At 40.2% G+C, this 18,460-nt stretch overlaps 2 protein-coding genes and 1 long non-coding RNA gene across 6 annotated transcripts in view; 1 reads left to right on the forward strand and 2 right to left on the reverse strand.

The window, feature by feature from the left end:
• stx3b (syntaxin 3b) overlaps positions 1-2,196 on the reverse strand; it is a 30,435-nt gene extending 28,239 nt beyond the window's left edge. Inside the window, exon 1 of one of the 3 annotated variants that reach the window (XM_053631743.1) lies at positions 1,836-2,196. In XM_053631743.1, the coding sequence (XP_053487718.1) occupies positions 1,836-1,865 (30 nt within the window). In that variant the 5' untranslated portion in view covers positions 1,866-2,196. The remainder of the gene's footprint in view (positions 1-1,835) is intronic. The other 2 variants (XM_053631742.1, XM_053631740.1) reach the window with 2 other exon arrangements.
• A 168-nt stretch (positions 2,197-2,364) lies between these two features.
• LOC128611899 (uncharacterized) lies at positions 2,365-6,753 on the forward strand. The gene is made up of 3 exons (XR_008386633.1): positions 2,365-2,701; positions 3,108-3,403; positions 6,239-6,753. It is a non-coding gene; the product is annotated as an uncharacterized LOC128611899 (long non-coding RNA).
• A 4,044-nt stretch (positions 6,754-10,797) lies between these two features.
• ran (RAN, member RAS oncogene family) lies at positions 10,798-15,864 on the reverse strand. 2 transcript variants are annotated; one of them, XM_053631748.1, is made up of 7 exons: positions 15,670-15,864; positions 13,421-13,492; positions 12,282-12,366; positions 11,919-12,044; positions 11,644-11,831; positions 11,311-11,481; positions 10,798-11,210 (listed from the first exon to the last, which is right to left on the reverse strand). In XM_053631748.1, exons 2-7 carry the CDS (start codon positions 13,451-13,453, stop codon positions 11,166-11,168), a joined length of 648 nt encoding a protein of 215 aa, XP_053487723.1. In that variant the 5' UTR covers positions 13,454-13,492; positions 15,670-15,864; the 3' UTR covers positions 10,798-11,165. The 2 variants fall into 2 exon arrangements, with proteins under 2 accessions (XP_053487723.1, XP_053487722.1); XM_053631747.1 differs by lacking the exon at positions 15,670-15,864 and adding an exon at positions 14,251-14,357.
• Positions 15,865-18,460: the final 2,596 nt, after the last annotated feature.

Here is an 18,460-nt window from a genome sequence, read left to right on the forward strand (position 1 = left end):
GGATTTCTGCGTGTAGTCATGGATTTCTGTCTGTAGTCGTGGATCTCTGTCTGTAGTCGTGGATTTCTGTCTGTAGTCATGGATTTCTGCGTGTAGTCATGGATTTCTGCCAGGAGACTGCAGGTAACACGGGCGCTGAGGAAAATATTTAACTGACAGAGAAACAGCAGCACAGCAACAAATCCTGCTTCAGGCTCTCGAGCTTTCATTCAGTTACTGACTGTTTCTTTCACTTTGTGTGTTACTGGGTCTTTCTTTCCTTCTCGCTGTCTGTCTGTCTTTCTGTTGGTCTGTCTGTCATACGGTACTTCTGTTTATCTGTCTTTCCTTCTCACTGACCGTCAATCTCTGTCTATCTGTCTTTATGTTGGTCTGTCTTTCCTTCTCACTCTCTGTCTTTGTCTGTCCGTTGATCTCTCGGGCTGGCTATCTGTATCTTGGTTTGTCTGTCTGTCATTTGGTATTTCTGTTGGTCTGTCTTTCCTTCTCACGGTCCATCAATTTATCCATCTGTCTGTTGTTCTGTCTGTCATTCGTTATTTCTGTTTGTCAGTCTTTCCTTCTCTGTTTTTCTGTCTGTCCATCGATCTCTTGGTTTGTTCATCTCTCTGTCTATCTGTCGGTCGTCCTGTCTGTCTTTTGTTCTGTTTGTCTGTCCTCCAGTCAGCCTGTCTCTGTGTTTGTCTGTCTGTTGTTCTATCAGTTGGTCTATCGGTCTGTATCTTCCTTAATTTCTCCATCTGGGGATTAATAAAGTATTACCGTATCTCATCTAATCTGTGCATCGGTTTGTCTGTTGGTCGGTCTGTCATTCGGTCTGACGGTCAAGTCTTTCTGCTAATCTGTTGTTCTATCTATAGGTCGGTCTGACTGACATCAAACTGCCTCTCTTTCTGTCTGTTGATCAGTATTTCTTTTGGACTGTCTGTCTGTACTCCAGTCTGTCTGACAGTCGGTCTGTCTCTCTCTCTCTCTCTCTCTCTCTTTGTTGGTCTGTCGGTCCATCAGTTGGTCAGTCGTTCTATCAGTCTGGCTGATTTCTATCTCTTTTTCTGACATTGTCCTGTCTCTCTGTCCGTCAGTTCATCACTCTTTCTCTCTCTCTCTTTCTAACTGGGTCTTTCTCACTCTATGTCCCCGTATTTGTCTTCTTACATGATTACATCGGGGGATTTCTATTTCTTTTCTAGTTGTCCATCTCTAACTCACTCATTCTGTGTGTGTTTTTCTTTTAAGGTCCATGAATATCTCTCTACATGCACTGCACGCTCTGTCCACTATACTAATCTATCGGGGTGTTCCACAAATATCTATACTGTACTTACATTATAAATCAGAAAGACAATCTGTCACACGTTCTCACATGACCTCAACACGCCGAGTCAGCTGACCACATCCTCTCCTCCCTTACTCATGAAGGCCAATAACAAATCTATTATTATTCTATTCATCATACCTTTTCCATGATGAACATTTCCTTTTTTCCATTATCATTATTTCTATTATTATTACTTCATTTATTAATTCCATTATCAATTATTAAGTCACAAAAGGCCTACTTTTGATAGAAATGACAGATAAGGGCTCGTTCAGATCTAAAAGACTGGCTTTTATAGTGCACTAGAAGACCTATTGTGGATGCAGCAACTGACTAAGTTGAGTAGAAGGTCTTATTTAAATGGTTTTTTCCTCCTTTAGTGTGATAGGACATCCCTGTAGTGTTTCATTAAGACCTTCGGGTGTTGAAAGAGCAGCTGGACGCGAGAGTTTCACTCGAAAACCCGCTTTTTAATCAAGAAATATCTCCTGAGATTGAATCTGACCGCCGCACTCACCGCCTTCAGCTGCTCCAGGCGGTCCTTCATCGCTGCCTTCGCGTTGTGGAGGTCACCGATATCAAATGAAGTAACTCGGGAAATGAAGACACAAGGTGAAAAAGTGAAGCGGGCGGTTGCAGCAGCTGGGAAGTGAAAAGCCGAGGACCAAAAAAAAAAAAATAAATAGATAAAAAGTTTTCCTCTTTTCTCCCTCAGGCTGCCGTCTTCCTCCTCCAAGTGCACTTTATCCACAAACGGCCCATAAAAATGGCTGCTGTGCCCTAAACCTGTGGTGTTTTTCCGTCTAAATCTATCCGCTCAGAGGATTAAGACACCAGTTGTGTACGCTTAATCTCTCTCTCTCTCTCTCTCTTTCTCTCTCTGTATGTAATCACAAAACTCTAAGCCCTGTCCTTCCGCGCATGCGCACTAGCACACCTATGCAAACCGCTTGGTAAAGTGGACACGCCTTGTTTGTGTTAGCCTACCTGTGTGTGTGTGTATGTGTGTGTCGTCATTCGTTCTAATAGGTGACACACGTATGAAAATGTTGCTGACCTCTCTCTCTCACTCTGTGTGTGTGTGTGTGTGTGTGTGTTGTAACTACTGAACTAAATAATTCCTCTTCCTCTCTCTCTCTTTTTTTTCTGAAACAGTGAACAGAGAGGTTTGTTCAGTTTGGTCTCCATATTAGATCACAGTGAGTAAGCCATTGTATAACTCATCACCTATGAGTCCTTTATTAAGGTGTGTGTGTGTGTGTGTGTGTGTGTGGTGTAAGTGTGATGTAACTGATATGGAGAAAACCTGTTCACACCTCATAATGATCACAAAAGGAAGACCAAAGTTGAATCCAGAACTCAGTTTAAGTGCCAAATCACACTGTAAGCAAAAACACTGTTCAACACAAATAAATAAATACGTCATTTTAGTAAATGGGAAAAAAAAATCATTTAGATATATCGGAATTGTGGACTGGACAAACAAGTTAATAATTAATCATTATTAACAGTTGGCTTCAGTTTACTGTCCTGAGATTAAGGCAGAATTTGAGTTCTGTCACCTGTAAATGAGTATATATATATATCTATATATCTATATATCTATATCTATCTATATATATATATATATATATATATATATATATATATATATATATATATATAAAACAGAAAAGAGGAATGGGTATTTCTATGATTGGGTTACCATTTGTGTCCAACTCAACTACATTCTCAACACAGGTCAAAATCCATCCATCCATTTTCCATACCTCTTATCCTACGGACACAGGGTCGTGGGGAGCCTGGAACCCATCCCAGGGAACTGAAGGCACAAAGTGGAGGACACCCTGGACGGGTCGCCAACCCATCGCAGGGCACACTCGCACACCCATTCACACAATTCAGAAATGCCAATCATCCTACAATGCACGTCTTTGGACTGGAGGAGGAAACCGGAGTACCCGGAGGAAACCCCGAGGCACGGGGAGAACACGCACACTCCGTGCACACAGGGGGAGGCGGGATTCGAACCCTCAACCCTGGAGGTGCGAGGCGAACGTGCTAACCACTAAAAGCCACCGACAGGTAAAAATCACTCCTATTAAATATTTGTAATGTTCCACAAGTCGTGGGAAGAAGAAACTCGAGTTTTCCTTCCTTTTTAAAAGGTTAATTATTACTTAACAAATGCGTTTAAAAAAAATCATTAGAACGCCTTTAATGTCTTTATGCTGTTAGCGTGGATACTGGTTAACCACACTTTATGTATTTGCTAATTTTATGCAACCCCCCCCCCCAACCTGTTATCTGTTATTTAAGAGCAAAATGCAGCCATTGCTAGCAACAAATAACTCGTAAAAAGTATGATTGGTGTCTGAGGTGAAGGAACACATGAAGGAACAAAAAAACAACATATACAGTATGCCTACATCATGCTCTACATCATATGATATGCATATGATTTTCCAAACAGAAACCATAAAGATTAACAATAACACAAACACATGATCAGTGTAAATGGATTCATTCAATTGATATTTACAGTAATAGTTGGTTGAACAATGGCATTCCTGAGATGCGTGCTGACTGTTAGACTTGAGATCGTTTTGAGGGGTTTGTCGCCCCCTTGTGGCTAACAGTTACATTTACATTTATATTATTAGCATTCATTAGCAAGCGCCTTAAATAAACCTTGATCTAGGGATGATCATGATCATGATCTAGGGATAATTTAATGCTAAATCCTGTTACAGATGAGTATGTACGAGAGTTAGTAGAGCAATTATGGATTTTAAGGATCCAAGCATCAAGGATACACAGGTCCCTCTTGTTTTGTTTATTATTATTTAATACTTTAGAAATTTCTGAGGTGCTTGGCATCCTCGAAAACTACCAAAACCTGGCAGAAACCTCAGAAATGTTGATCATCTTGTTCTAGCAAAACCCTGGGGGCTCAGTCTGATATTTTTTCTTAGTTATGGGCACCCAGTTTTACCTACATGCACCAAATTTACTGGGTATATGGATCTCCTTGATACTTCAACAACTGGAAGTCAGCCATTTTGGATTTTGTGCATTCTGACAGAACTTTTTAACACTCTTCCTAGGGGATTCATCAGATTCAAACAAAACTTGGTCAGCATGATGTCAAGATGACCACAGTGCTAAATTACCAAGAAATGTCTGATATCTTTAACAGTGATGCCATGACAAGGCAACCGAATGACATGTGACACCACACAAACAGAAAGTGTGGCATAATTCCACTGCACATGTGCAATGTAGCTCTAAGTACACATGTATGTTTAGTGATGTGACATTTTAACATGCACATGCCAATTCTGGCTAAAACATCTACTGCTGCACTCTGGTGCTTGGACCCGCCAGTTGCTGTTTGCAGCTATATTTTTATGTAGCTGTTGTTGGTTTGTTTATGTTACTCAGCTGTTCTGGTGGCCAGGGGCAGTTCAGTCTACCACCTGGGTTTCAGTGGCTGCCCATGTAAGTTTGAGTTTTCTCTGTTTTTTGGGTCTCAATAAGATGGATTGGTTTTTAGCGGGTTTCATCGCCATGGTAACTTACACTACACGGCCAACCTGCTCCGGAGCATGAAGGTGGTTGAACAAACTCAGGGTTATGGGATTAGTTTCGAGTTGACAAACCCAAACCAATCCAATCAGGCTTAATTGGTACCATGACACTAGTTATCAACTTTCTCTGTCAGATCAGGCTCCATCTGGTGGTTCACCAGGGGGGCCATGGCCCCCAGTTTGAGAACCACTGGCTTAAGCTGCGATTAGTCCACGAGTGTGTGCACATAAAAGTGTAATGTCGGCACCGAACAACCAATAGCATTCAACATGGAAAAAGCAGCATACTTCCAGTTGAAAAGCAAGAAAATATTTTGCAGAAATATGAGAAGTTTAAACCCACACTAACTGCAAAAAGGAACACCGTTGCAGCTGTCAAAGCTCAGGAACATTGCTGATGGATCATTTGCTGATTGGGTAAATGCCTATGTTTATTTTATCGGCTCACAATGAGAATAAACGAATCGAAAACCTATAACCCCAGCATATTTCATTTCATGTCATTTCATTTAATATAAATGAAAATTGTTTTAATTAAATATTTAAAAAATAAATATCAATTCATGAAAATATATTAGGACAGGAATAATGACGCCGCGAGCAAATATGTACCACTCGCAAAGAAATATATATAGATTGCGGTACAGTAAGGGTGTGTCAGATTTTTAATGTGCGGCTCAAGAAGTTGACAAAGATATGAGATTCCATCCAAAGAAAATCGATATCTTTAATGCAAGTAAGTATCAGGGAAAGCCAGGGGATTTTGTCTATTCCTAAAAACTCTTTCTCTGCGAAGTGCTCTTCTTATAATTTGCGCTAAGTTGAAAATTAGTTGCATCACTTATATGTCACTTTGCTCACAGCTGATTGGTCCAAGCTGGGTTTGAATTTTGGGTTTGAGTTCTCTTACCCAGAACATAACCTACTCCGGAACAGGATAGCCGTGAAGCGTAAGTTACCATGGTGATGAACACCGGTAAAAGCCGAACCACTTTCACGGCACCTGAAACTCATACCACCATGGGTAGGCACAAACTGAATTGAAATTTACCTGGCTAGCCATCTAAACTGGCTTCATGGTACAGGTCCTTGGGTTGACTGAGAACATAGATAACCAGCGTCATGAATCCTGTTAACCTTACTTAACCCGGGTTGGATTTGTTTGGTTTTGTCAACTCAAAACTTACTCTTCATCTCTGAGTTTGTCCAACTCGCTTTGTGAAACCGGCCTTTGTTGTGGGTCAAGTTGGGCCATGCTTTGAAGGAAGCACGATATAGAATTTTTGGATTAGTAGGGGAGAATTAACGTTTTAAATCTGATCAACTACAGGGAGCCAGTGGAGGGAACGCAGGAATGTGGGAGAACCTGTTCATGCAGCAGGATTCTGGATCAGTTACAGCAAACTACTGAGAGTTGTAGTGGTTCAATCTCAAAATGAGACAAGGGACTGCACCAGCATCTGACTGGTGTCCATGGAGAAAAGAGGCCGGGTCTTCCTGATGTTGTAAAGGAGAGAGCGGGAGGACAGAATGAGTTTGGATGTCATCAGCATAACAGTGGTATGGAAAGCCATACAGAGCGGGTATAAAAGAAAAAAAAGAAAAGAGGACCAAGTATTGAGGTCTTGTGGGGGTCTAGTTGAGAGTGTGCATGGAGCAGATATTACCTGATATGACCATCACTTTGGGTATGACTTAAACCTCTAATTTCTGGTCCAATAAATAAAAAGATTGTTCAAGAAGATTGTTCAATAAATAAAAAGTATGTTCAAAAATTTATCAAGAAGGATCAGGGGTGATAATCTGGCCGATTTAGCTATTGAAGTGCATCATTTCCGGCAGGTAGAAAACAGTGCATTTTCTTTTCTTTTTGCATTATTTTTATTTTTTGGCAGCAGCAATATATCAAAAAATGTTTTGACTTATTATCTTAAAAGTCTAACATGTCAAAAGTTTAAATTGTTTGAAATACTTGGCTTTTTATCTGAAAATAATGGCACTGCAAAAAACAGTCATCTTAGCAAGGGACATTATCTTGAATATAGTTAAATTATCGAATATTTCTTATTATAAGATTGCAATAAACCAAATATAAGATTATTAAACTTACAGGCATTATTACTCATTTCAAGCTTGTCGTTTTCTTATTCTATTGGCAGATCATTTTGCTTCTTTTTAGAAATAAATGCTTAAAATGAGTCAAATGTTCTGCCATTAGAATATTAGTTAAATATATGTGTGCAACAGTTATTTGCACCCCTATGAATTTATATGAGAAAAATATATTTGAAGTATATTTCCATTGATATTAAAAAAAAATTTGTACACATATTGTGTACTAGTGATATTTTACATTTTTTTTAGCACACCTGGGTGACTAGGAACAGGAAATTGTTCAACCATGACTTCCTGTTTCACAGGGGTATAAATATGAGGTAACACACAGGCCAAATTCCCTTAGTCATTCATAACAATGTGTAAGACCAAAGAATTTAGCTGTGATGTGCGGCAAAAGGTTGTTGAGCTTCACAAAATGGGAAGTGACTATAAGAAAAGCAAAAGCATTGAAAATGCCCGTTTCCACCATCAGGGCAATAATTAAGAAGTTCCAGTCAACTGGAAATGTTATGAATCAATCTGGAAGAGGACGTGTGTCTATATCGTCTCAACACACTGTGAAGAGGATGGTTTGCGTGGCCAGAAAATCTCCAAGGATCACAGCTGGAGAACTGCAGAAGTTAGTTGTGTCTTGGGGTCAGAAAGTCTCCAAAACTACAATCTGAAGTCACCTACATCACCACAAGTTGTTTGGAAGGGTTTCAAGAAAAAAGCCTCTACTCTCATCCAAAAACAAACTCGAGCGTCTTCAGTTTGCCAGACACTACTGGATCTTCAAATGGGATCGGGTTCTATGGTCAGATGAAACCAAAATAGAGCTTTTTGGCAATAAACACCAGAGGTGGTTTTGGTGCACACAGAGAGGTAGCCGTATGGAAAAGTACCTCATGGCCACGGTTAAATATGGTGGTGGATCTTTAATGTTTTGTGACTGTATTTCTGTTAGAGGACCTGGACATTTTGTTAGGATACACGGCATCATGGACTCTATCAAATATCAACAGATATTAAATGAAAACCTGACTGCCTCTGCCAGAAAGCTTCAAATGGGCTGTGGTTGGATCTTCCAGCAGGACAATGATCCAAAACATACATCAAAGTCGACACAAAAACAGTTTACTGACCACAAAATGGGCTGTGGTTGGATCTTCCAGCAGGACAATTATCCAAAACATACATCAAAATCGACACAAAAACGGTTTAATGACCACAAAATCAAGGTCCTGTCATGGCCATACCAGTCCCCTGACTTGAACCCCATAGAAAACCTGTGGGGTGAACTGAAGAGGAGAGTCCACCAGCATTGACCTCGAAATGTGAAGGATCTGGGAGATTCTGTATGGAGGAACGGTTTCAGATTCCTTGCCATGTATTCTCCAACCTCATCAGGCATTATAGGAGAAGACTCAGAGCGGTAATCTTGGCAAAAGGAGGTAGCACAAAGCATTGACTAAAAGGGTGCCAATAAGTGAGATAAATATTTTTTGATAAACCTGTGTTGTGTTTGCAGTTGTTTGATATCCATGAGAGCAGAGTATTTTTGTGATTTTTTTTTAACAAAAGATCAAACAACAAAGATAATTTCTCACAGCCTTCTTTGCTCATATTTACCAAGGGTGCCAATATTAGTGGAGGGCTTTGTAAGTTTGACTATATTCAATTTATTTCCACTTGCTAAGATGGCTTTTTTCAGTATTGTCATAATTCTAACTCAATATTTTGACTTATGTTAAAAATGTAACTGTATCTCAACATTTTTTGATGTGATATACCAAGATATTGACTTATGTTGAATTTATATATATATATATATATATATATATATATATATATATATATATATATATATATAAAACATGGCCTCTGACTCTTCAGACACTAATCACTTGGGTCTTCCTTTCACATAAAGAATCAAAGTGATGTAGCTAACTAACTGGATTTCTTTGTTGGACGGTATATAGAAAACAGATCTGTTTTACTGGAACAGAAGGTGCAGTATAATTCTGCATTCACAATTTGAATAGGTATCTATGTTAGCTATCAAACTATCACGTTAGTTATCTATTAACAAAGCTGGTCAACTGGGTTATCATGTTAAACAGCTTTGAGTTATGCACTAGACACGAATCAAAAGCACACATTATTTTGACTACTTGCATAGGCCTATCATAAGACAAGGTTCTGAGAAATGTCCGAATGTTGAGGTCACAATTTTGACGTACTGCTGCTGCAAAAATATAAACAAATACTTATGCAATTTCTTTCCCTACATGTCAGAAATGCACTTCCATACCTAATGAAGACAGGACATTTCTAATGTGGTTCAAATTATGAACTAGATCATCTGACTCATCAGAAAAACGGTCACATTAAGTTGCCAATCAGGTAAGACATGATCCTACTGGCGCATAAGGACCTTCATGGCACTTTTCAACACATTACAATAATAGGTCTGTAAAAAAAAAAAAAAAAGAAAAAAAAAAGGATAAACATCCTTTAACAGTATAGTTATGGCTTAAACACGCTGACAGAGCATTACCCTTAGAATATACTATATTCTTGCATGAATGGATCATAAACCATCTAATTATTTGGGATCAAATTCAGGTATCATTGTGGTACTGTCTGGATCACATACTTCCTTTTTCATTAAAAGCATTCAGAGACTTTAATCCAAAGGATTTACAGGCAGGTAGAGTATGTTCCAATGATAAATCCTCCAAGCAGTTTGAGGGTTTCCTCCCAACCAAGAATGAGTCCATGGTAGTTCTGAGACTTAAACTCACCTTTACTAGCAATAGCACAGAACCGTAAACCAATGAGCTACCACAATCCAAGCTGACATACATATACACTACCAATCAAAAGCTTAGACAGTCATTCTTTATTTGCCCCCCCTCCATTTGATAATAATACTAAAATCATCAAAACTCTGGAGTAACACAAATGGAACTATGGTAATTTTGTTGTGATAAAAAAATCCAAAATAAATCTAAATAATTTAGTATTCTAGCATCTTCAAAGTAGACGACGAGGAATTTCCCTGAGATGCTTTTTAAACAGTATTAAAGGAGTTCACACCGACGCTGGACACTTATTGTCTGCTTTTTGGAATATTTCACTCAGTCATCCATTTAAAAAATGTTTTTGTTTTGTAAATAAAATGTTATTTATCTAATGAAAGAACGGAATATGTTCATTATATTATATTTTTGTCTACAACACTGATTTCAAACATTTAATCATACACTTTCAGATCAAAAGGTTTTTAAGATCACGAGAAACATTTCAGTCAAGTGTCCACACACTTTTGACCCATAGTGTACACGACAGACACCATGTGCATTTACCTCAATAAAATGTGCAAAAATACCAACACTAGTACTTTGGGTGGTGCTCCTAATGCTACAGAGAATGCATGCCACATTTATAGGTGTGCAATTCTGATTTACATAAGTCATGTATTGCTCTTGGGGCATTATCTGTAGCAGGCATGTTACAAAGCCCTCCATGATTATGACTTCCAATGAAAAAATAGTGAACCATGAAAAGGCAGTTTTGCATATGAGCTACACCTTTTCCCATAGACTCCCATGAAATCAGGGGAAAAAAAAAAAAAAAAAAAAAAAAAAAAAAAAAAGTAAAATAAATCAATCAATCTTCAACAGTAATCCAGTAAAACCTTAGTTTTAATGAACAGATATTAAGCCACATAATGTCATACAACTAAATATTTGCTCGGATGAAAATGAAAAGGTCCAGCCAACAAAGTATACTCAGAATGTTTTTATTCAAAGTTGTTCTCTAAGTGCTTAAAGCCACACAGAGAGGGAGAATAAGCACTGGGACACCCAATCTCACTCTGGTGAGCGTGTATAAGCACATTACTGTAAGTTAACACAAATGTGTCCTAGAGTGAGTGAATGGTGGCATCAATACAAGCATGTCTACAATTCGACAACAACTTCAGTTTATTCAGTCTGAAACACAAAATGAACAATTTGAAAAATAAAAATATCTGCGCAGGGTGTTTTACAGTAAAAGGGGAACAGAGGAGAAGAGAGGGGAGGGGGCAAACGCCGATTGCTGAGGAAACCCCAGCAATGCCACAAGGAAAAAAAAGGTCAAAGGGTAACATGTTAGAGGTCGTCGTCCTCATCTGGCAGAGCTGTTTCTGATGCCACCTAAGATGAGACAAATGCACAAGTGTTAGTGATGATAATACTCAAAATGTTTCAACACCACACCGTGTAGTCCTGTACTACTTCAGAAAGGTGTACTTACTTTTAGGTCATGCTCGTACTGTGCAGCAAGTGATGGGTCCATGGCGATTTCGGGTGGGGCGAGGGCAGGCATCTCCACAAACTCCAAGTTGGGATCTCCGATCAGCTTTCGCGCAAGCCACAAGAACGGCTTCTCGAAGTTATAATTACTCTTGGCGGAGATGTCATAGTACTGAAATGGAACGGATGATGCAACTCACTACGCAGTAACGAACGGAAGATTTATTCTACAGCACCAAAGATAAAAGCTGGATCTATATTTAATACGTAGGTTAATAATTTAAAAAAAAAAAAAAAGGGGGGGGGGGGGGGAGCTGCACAGCATGCCCTATACCTGTAGGTTCTTCTTGCGGTGGAACACGATGCTCTTCGCTTTCACCTTCCTGTCCTTGATGTCCACTTTGTTGCCGCACAGCACTATGGGAATGTTCTCGCACACACGCACCAGGTCACGATGCCAGTTGGGAACATTCTTATAAGTCACTCGAGAGGTCACGTCGAACATGATGATTGCGCACTGAGCTGGAGATGAGGAAAGAAAGGAAGGGAACATTACGGCCAACCCCCAAAGCTTTTACAGAAGTGCATGACGTAGGGGCAGAACCGTACCTTGGATGTAGTATCCGTCTCGCAAGCCTCCGAACTTCTCCTGTCCGGCTGTGTCCCACACGTTGTATTTGATAGCGCCTCTGTTAGTGTGAAAGACCAAGGGATGAACTTCGACACCCAGAGTCGCTGAGGGAAAACACAGGGGTTTAGTCAAGTTAGAATGACTTGTTCTCAAACACCACAATGAGGACAAAAATGTCACACACACACACACACACAATAAACATACTGCATTTTACTCCATGACTCAAACATCACATATTTAACACATACATGCAACATTGTTGAATAAAATCTTTAACAAAAACTGTCCTCAATGACCAATTATTACACAACATATTCTCACAATATTTTTACACGTACCAACATATTTCTTTTCAAACTCTCCTGTCAAGTGCCTCTTCACGAAAGTAGTCTTCCCCGTGCCTCCGTCTCCTACGAGGACCAGCTGTGGACGGGAGAAACCGTTACACAAACCAGAAAGCACACTTCGCATGTCGATAAGGTTCCTCGAGCCTCTAGATCTCAACTAAGCACATCATAGAAATGCAGAAGAAATAAATCAATCATGTTTGACACCATGTCGGTGCAGAACGCCCCGACTTCAGAGGCCACATCGAGTCATCAATAAGGCCGCGTTCACACAGCATGCTTCAAGTGACCAAATTCTGATTTTTTTTCTCTCCCACATGACACAGATCGGATACGACCCATGACTGTGTAAGCAGGAAAAGCACTTGGAGATTCTGATACTCAGATCCGATCCAGGCCTCGTTCATATGCAGAAATAAATCTGATATGAATCGGATACGTGCATTCACATCTGACGTGTAAGCAGTTTGGACACTTCCCAGACAACAAGAGCCCTGGGGATGGGTGGGGGGTGGTGGGGGCACGCTATGACAGCAAACGTCAACAATCCATGGTTGTTGACACCAACGCCAAAAATGCAACTCAAGGGCTCTCCTCTTTTTCTTTCCATTCCTTCTCCGCATTAGGAGGCCAGTGTTCTGCTTAGCTTTAAACATGGTCCGGAAAGTAAAACCTTTATTTTCATCCGAGTCCATTGCAAATCGCGCCGCTCACACTTCCTTTTTGGCCCAAGGGTCTACCTTGGATTGTTTCACAAAGTGTAGTGTAAATGCAGATATTGGATACAGGTCACTTACAATAAGTAGTAGTAAGCAGGTCATACCCAAAAAATGAAATAAATCCGATTATATAGTCAATATCTCTGAATTGGGCATTGAGACCTGCAGTGTAACTGAACAGCCATACTTTAACCAGGTACAGAAACAAATGTCTTTCAAAATGTAGATTTATTTTTCTAGATCTGCACCAGAAAAACAAAACCACAACTCAGATATGAAACTATTCAGCTACCTGTGATGTCATTCACGTGAATCTTTTGCCCCCCCCCAAGCTAGACATTACATCATTAATGTCATCATTACATAAATTCCTTACATATAAAGAGACAGGAAGATAAAAATGAAGTTTACCTTAAACTGAACTTGTGGGTCGTTCTCTGCCATGGCTGGGAGTGTGTTAAATTGTGACTCAGCAGCGGGACTCTGTGTGTGAGAGAGAGAGAGAGATGGCGGGATGGTTATGAAGAGCAGACAAAAGGGCCGGAACACAAAATCCACACTCAACATCTTTCTAAAACTCCTGATGGCCCCCAAAACACACGCACTCTAAATGGCGCACAGGCGGCCAACAGCGTGTGCACACGCACTGCAGTTAAAAAAATGCGTGTTAAAGTAAGAAAACACGCTGGATTAAAATTCTCACAGGCCTTCAGCTCTGAAACATCACACCAACTCCTCTAACCCGACTCAGTGCCGTACAAGAGTTTATTCCGTGTAAAGACTGAGGCTTCAACGCGTTGCCGCACTTTACTGGTTTCAACTGGAACAAAACCCGCTTTTCCAATGCTAACTCGCTAATCATGCTAACGCTAACAGGCTCTGCCCTAAAAAAACACACACGCTAGGCCTCAAACGCTTCTGTTCGCCCTGAGAAAAACGTACAGCACCTAAGAGTTAATATATATCTAAAATAATCATGAGAAAATACAACACGAACTGAAGTAAAAAAAAAAAAAAGCCGTATTTTCTAAGACGTGCTAAGCTACAGCTATGCTAACACCATGCTAAAGCTGTAGTGCATACAACGCCTAGCGTTTTATAAATACAAGCAAGCAAGTAAGTAAAATATTAAACTGCCATTAGAGTTATCTAACGTTTCTGTTAAGGTAAATATCGGCTGCGTCAAAGCTCGAGTTTTGTAGAAAAGGAAATAAATAAATGTAAAAACAGATCGCTCTTACATCTTTAGCACTTTGTGTTCCGCGCGACGCGATAGGAAGAAAAGACCAAATGGCAGCGCCCGCGCGGGAGTCCGCGTGCGCCGGTCACATAAACGCTTCCGCCCGCGTCACGTGACACTGAAGAAATGGGAAGGGGGGGGAAACCCGCGCGCGCTCTTATACACTGTGTGTATGTGTATGTATGTATATGTATATTTATATATATATATATATATATATATATATATATATATATATAAATAAAATGTAATACTGTAATAAAATGTAATACTGTAATAAATAAAATGTAATAAATAAAATGTGTTTTTACTGCGACGAATAATTTTTTGATCTTCTTCCTGCGAATATATCACTTCTTCTGACGCTTCTTCAAATGTTAATTCTCAATTAAATTATTGTAACTCAGTGCCACCAGAGCGAGTTTCAGGGGAAAGTCGCTAACGTGTGCTACAAGACACCAGATGATGTCATACATCAATGCATTTGCATATTCATCAAATCGTCCTGATCATTTGCATATCCAAATGCATTAAGTAAAGCCTCTGGTGTACATCGTGTTTTTACGCGTACGCTAGCGTATAGTCATATAGCCTTTCAAAGTATACTCCGTTTGACATGTACACATACAAGGGCGGTCGACACATGCACATTATGACAAGTTGCACTACCCCTCCTGACATACACGCATACACGTACACAGGCGGTCGACGCATGCGCATTACGACCACTTGCAATACCCCTCCTGGCTTACAAGAGTCAGTACAGAGCAGTAAAGCAGGTCTTTTGGTGTGAAGGACGACAACGAAGAAGAATCACAACAACACGAAGAACAATGCTCAGGCAAACTTTCGCCACGATTAGCACCCGTATGCAAATCCTTATACTCTTTAAGACTAGAATTATACAAATGCGGGTACTTTCTAACCTGCACTCGTTTCCGTCTCCTCTGTGTATTCTGTTTTTTCTTCAACTACCTTGAGAATCAATGGTACTGGGATACTGCTGCCACCTTTTGGAACAACTAAATAGTGCAAAAGAATTATGCACACATGTGTGAGGGAAATGACTCATTTTCACTTTGTAATAAGTTTGTTCTTGTTCATGTTCATCTGAGGATAACGCCTAAGAAGGCCATGTCATGTCACTGAGATCAGTACAGAATGTTTATCTGCTTACAGAGACACAAACATGTTCTTCTGTTCAAGGTTCGTCTGCACATCTTCCAAGATCCTAAAACAAAGCCTGTTTGAACTGCCTCAAACTGCTTCTTATCGGTACACAGAAGTGTGTCATGCTCTGCTTTTCATATATATAGTAGGGGCTTCAGAGCGCTCTCACAAGGGCTTCAGAGCGCTCTCATTCTCTATCCTGCTTTATTCTATCCTGTATTAACCATCTTTCTGTAATAAACCTTTTTACCTTCAGAGGATGAGTCTGCGAGTGTTGTCTAATTTCCACGACAATTTGGCATCTCCTGGGTGGGCTGTGCGAGTCTTTTCAGCTTTTCTGGACAACAAGCAAACCGGAGGACGCCCGTGGAAAAGTTTCACCCTGAAGTCTGTGTTGATGCGAAGGCGGTTTGGTCTTTATTGTGCAGAGCGAAAGACCGGTGCAGCATTACCGCTGACTGGTCGGAATCATCAAGAATTTAGAATTAGAATTAGAATTTTATGAAGTCATTGTGTATTGCTGTCTCTATGAAAGGGAGTCAATGATTTAGAATTAGAATTTTATGAAGTCATTGTGTATTGCTATCTCTATGGAAGGGAGTCAATGATTTAGAATTAGAATTTTATGAAGTCATTGTGTATTGCTGTCTGTGTGGAAGGGAGTCAATGATATAAGAAATGCACGTATTACATTGAGAGAAGTATTACATGGAGGCGATTTCTTATAAGAAGTTCCAGGAACTTCGCCTCTGCGACAGCAGAGAGATCGGTGTTTCTTAGATCACAGCTTAAAAACTAAGATATATACAGATGGGTATATATATAGAGAGAGATAATAACGGTAAAAATAAACGGAAAGAGTCCGTTTTCGAGCAATAAATAAGTAAAGAGAGTACTTATTAAGAAGCGCAAGAGGCACAATATTTTTACGGCAGATTATTATCAAGTGGCATGTCCCATTGACTCATTCCATCATGTCAGCGGGACATGATATATTTGGCAAATTTAACGCACAAGTAAATTTTACTGAGATAAAAAAAATATATAAAATAATCATAATTATTTTTTTAAAAAAAGAAGGGAAGAGAAAACTGTAAGTCCTACCAAATTTCTGTATGTGGACTCGCCCTCACAGGTAAACTCTTTTACATTCTTAAGGTTTGCTCTATTGATCCTATAGGTTATATGATTAATTGAATGTCTAGAGATTTAGCACACATTTTGAACCTTTTCTGTCTGTGCACGAGAATGCATATTCATTTGATTTTCGTGGCATGTTAAATTGATTAAAACTTTGAAAGGTATAGAAGGTGTAAAAAGAAAAAAAAGAAGAAAAAATATGGGGAAAACATGTAGTAAAACACATCCTGTGACACATGCTATGATATGTACAGGGTGTTCATCTGTTGATCCTAATATCACATTTATGCATGTGAATTATGGGGAAGGATGTTTGAACCAATATGATGTATGGGTTAAAGAATGTGCTTTCCTAGAAAAAGGTAGTTTTAGTCTCAGACAGTTAGAACAACAGAAATTTCATTTGGAGACAAAGGAGAGAGAGATATTCCTAAAATTAAAACAAAGAGCGAAGTGCAGTTTTTAGCAGACTGGAAGGCATTTGCTGAATGGCAGAGCGAGGCACATTAAAGAGAGAAAAAATGTCAGGCAGAGCCCTCGTCTGTTTCTCAGTGTGTTAAATTGCAGAAAGCCAATCCCGACCTGGACTCCGCCCCACTGCGACGCCCACAGCCAGTAAGGAGGGAGGAACCTGCAGTTTCAGAGGCACCTCCTCACGATGAAGCGGCCCAGCCTACACCACTCTATCCGAACCTGTCAGAACCGAGCCACCAACCCCCACCGAACTATGCTCCAGCCGTCCTAACTTCACCGGTGGCGTTACACACAAGATCCCAGGTGAGGGGACCAACAACATTGCTGCCTGAGGGCTTCAGACCAACAAAATCGGACAGAGAAGGGACAGTGCACGCCGTGGTAAATGCCCCAATGTTAGAAGCGGCCGGAGAAGGAGACCATGTTACAAGCTGTTAGCATGGCTGTGTGTAGGTCTTTTCCCCTCTTCTCTGTCTTTCTGTCCTTTGCGTCTCGTAGGAGCTTCTCTGCATGGATTGCATACCTCTCCACTTGTGTGAGGTTTCCGGTGTCCCAGGTGATGCATTGTTTGACTATAGCGGCAATTTCTGGTTTCATGCCGTTCATAAAGCTGTTTCTGAGATGTGCCTCCCATGCTGTGACGGCCGCCTGCCCATCTGCCAGAGCGTCTGGTTTCTCCGAGCCTGAGTTTGCATCATGGATCTCAGTGAGCCTGGACAGGTACTGTGATTCAGATTCTAAGTCTTGTTGTTTACACATCGCTATTTTTGTCACCTGCGCATACAAAGTACACACGGTTAGGAAAATCAGTACAGTACACGCGTACTTTGCTGATGACGAAGTTTGCGTCACACGTACTGTGTGCTGTTCCTATTGGTGGACGATAGGCTAACTTTCCTGCTAGTTCAGTTCCGTAAGTTCGGCGAAGTGATATGGAACTGTAATGCGGTCAAGACCTGCCTAGAACTACTTTAGCTGTGCATTTACTGAAAAATAATTGCACACCTCAGAACGTCTGTCAGTCAATCAGAATCAAGTATTAAACTGCGCCGTGGTATTGAACACACACCTTGTAGCCAATCAGAATATAGTATTCAGACAGACCATGGTATAAGGTATGTTATTCACACTAGTGAGCAACAAAGTGACAGGTGGCCGTTTGTTTTCGTACGATGTATGCGTACGATAGGGACATTTCAGCGACAACGACAAGCGACAAACCAACAGTGCAGCAAGCGAGCAGAGATTTTCTCAAATTTATGCAAATGAACTACTCGGGGTATGACCTATTTCCGTTTTGAAATAACGCAAATCTTGAGTCTTCGATAGCACTGTTTACATTCAGCAGTACAGTGAGAAAGGTGTCAGACTGTGTGGTTTCATCATACATAAACTACTATGAAGGTAAGAAAGTACATATTAGATAA

Source organism: Ictalurus furcatus, chromosome 8 (genome assembly GCF_023375685.1).
Source record: "Ictalurus furcatus strain D&B chromosome 8, Billie_1.0, whole genome shotgun sequence".
NCBI classification, from domain to species: domain Eukaryota; kingdom Metazoa; phylum Chordata; class Actinopteri; order Siluriformes; family Ictaluridae; genus Ictalurus; species Ictalurus furcatus.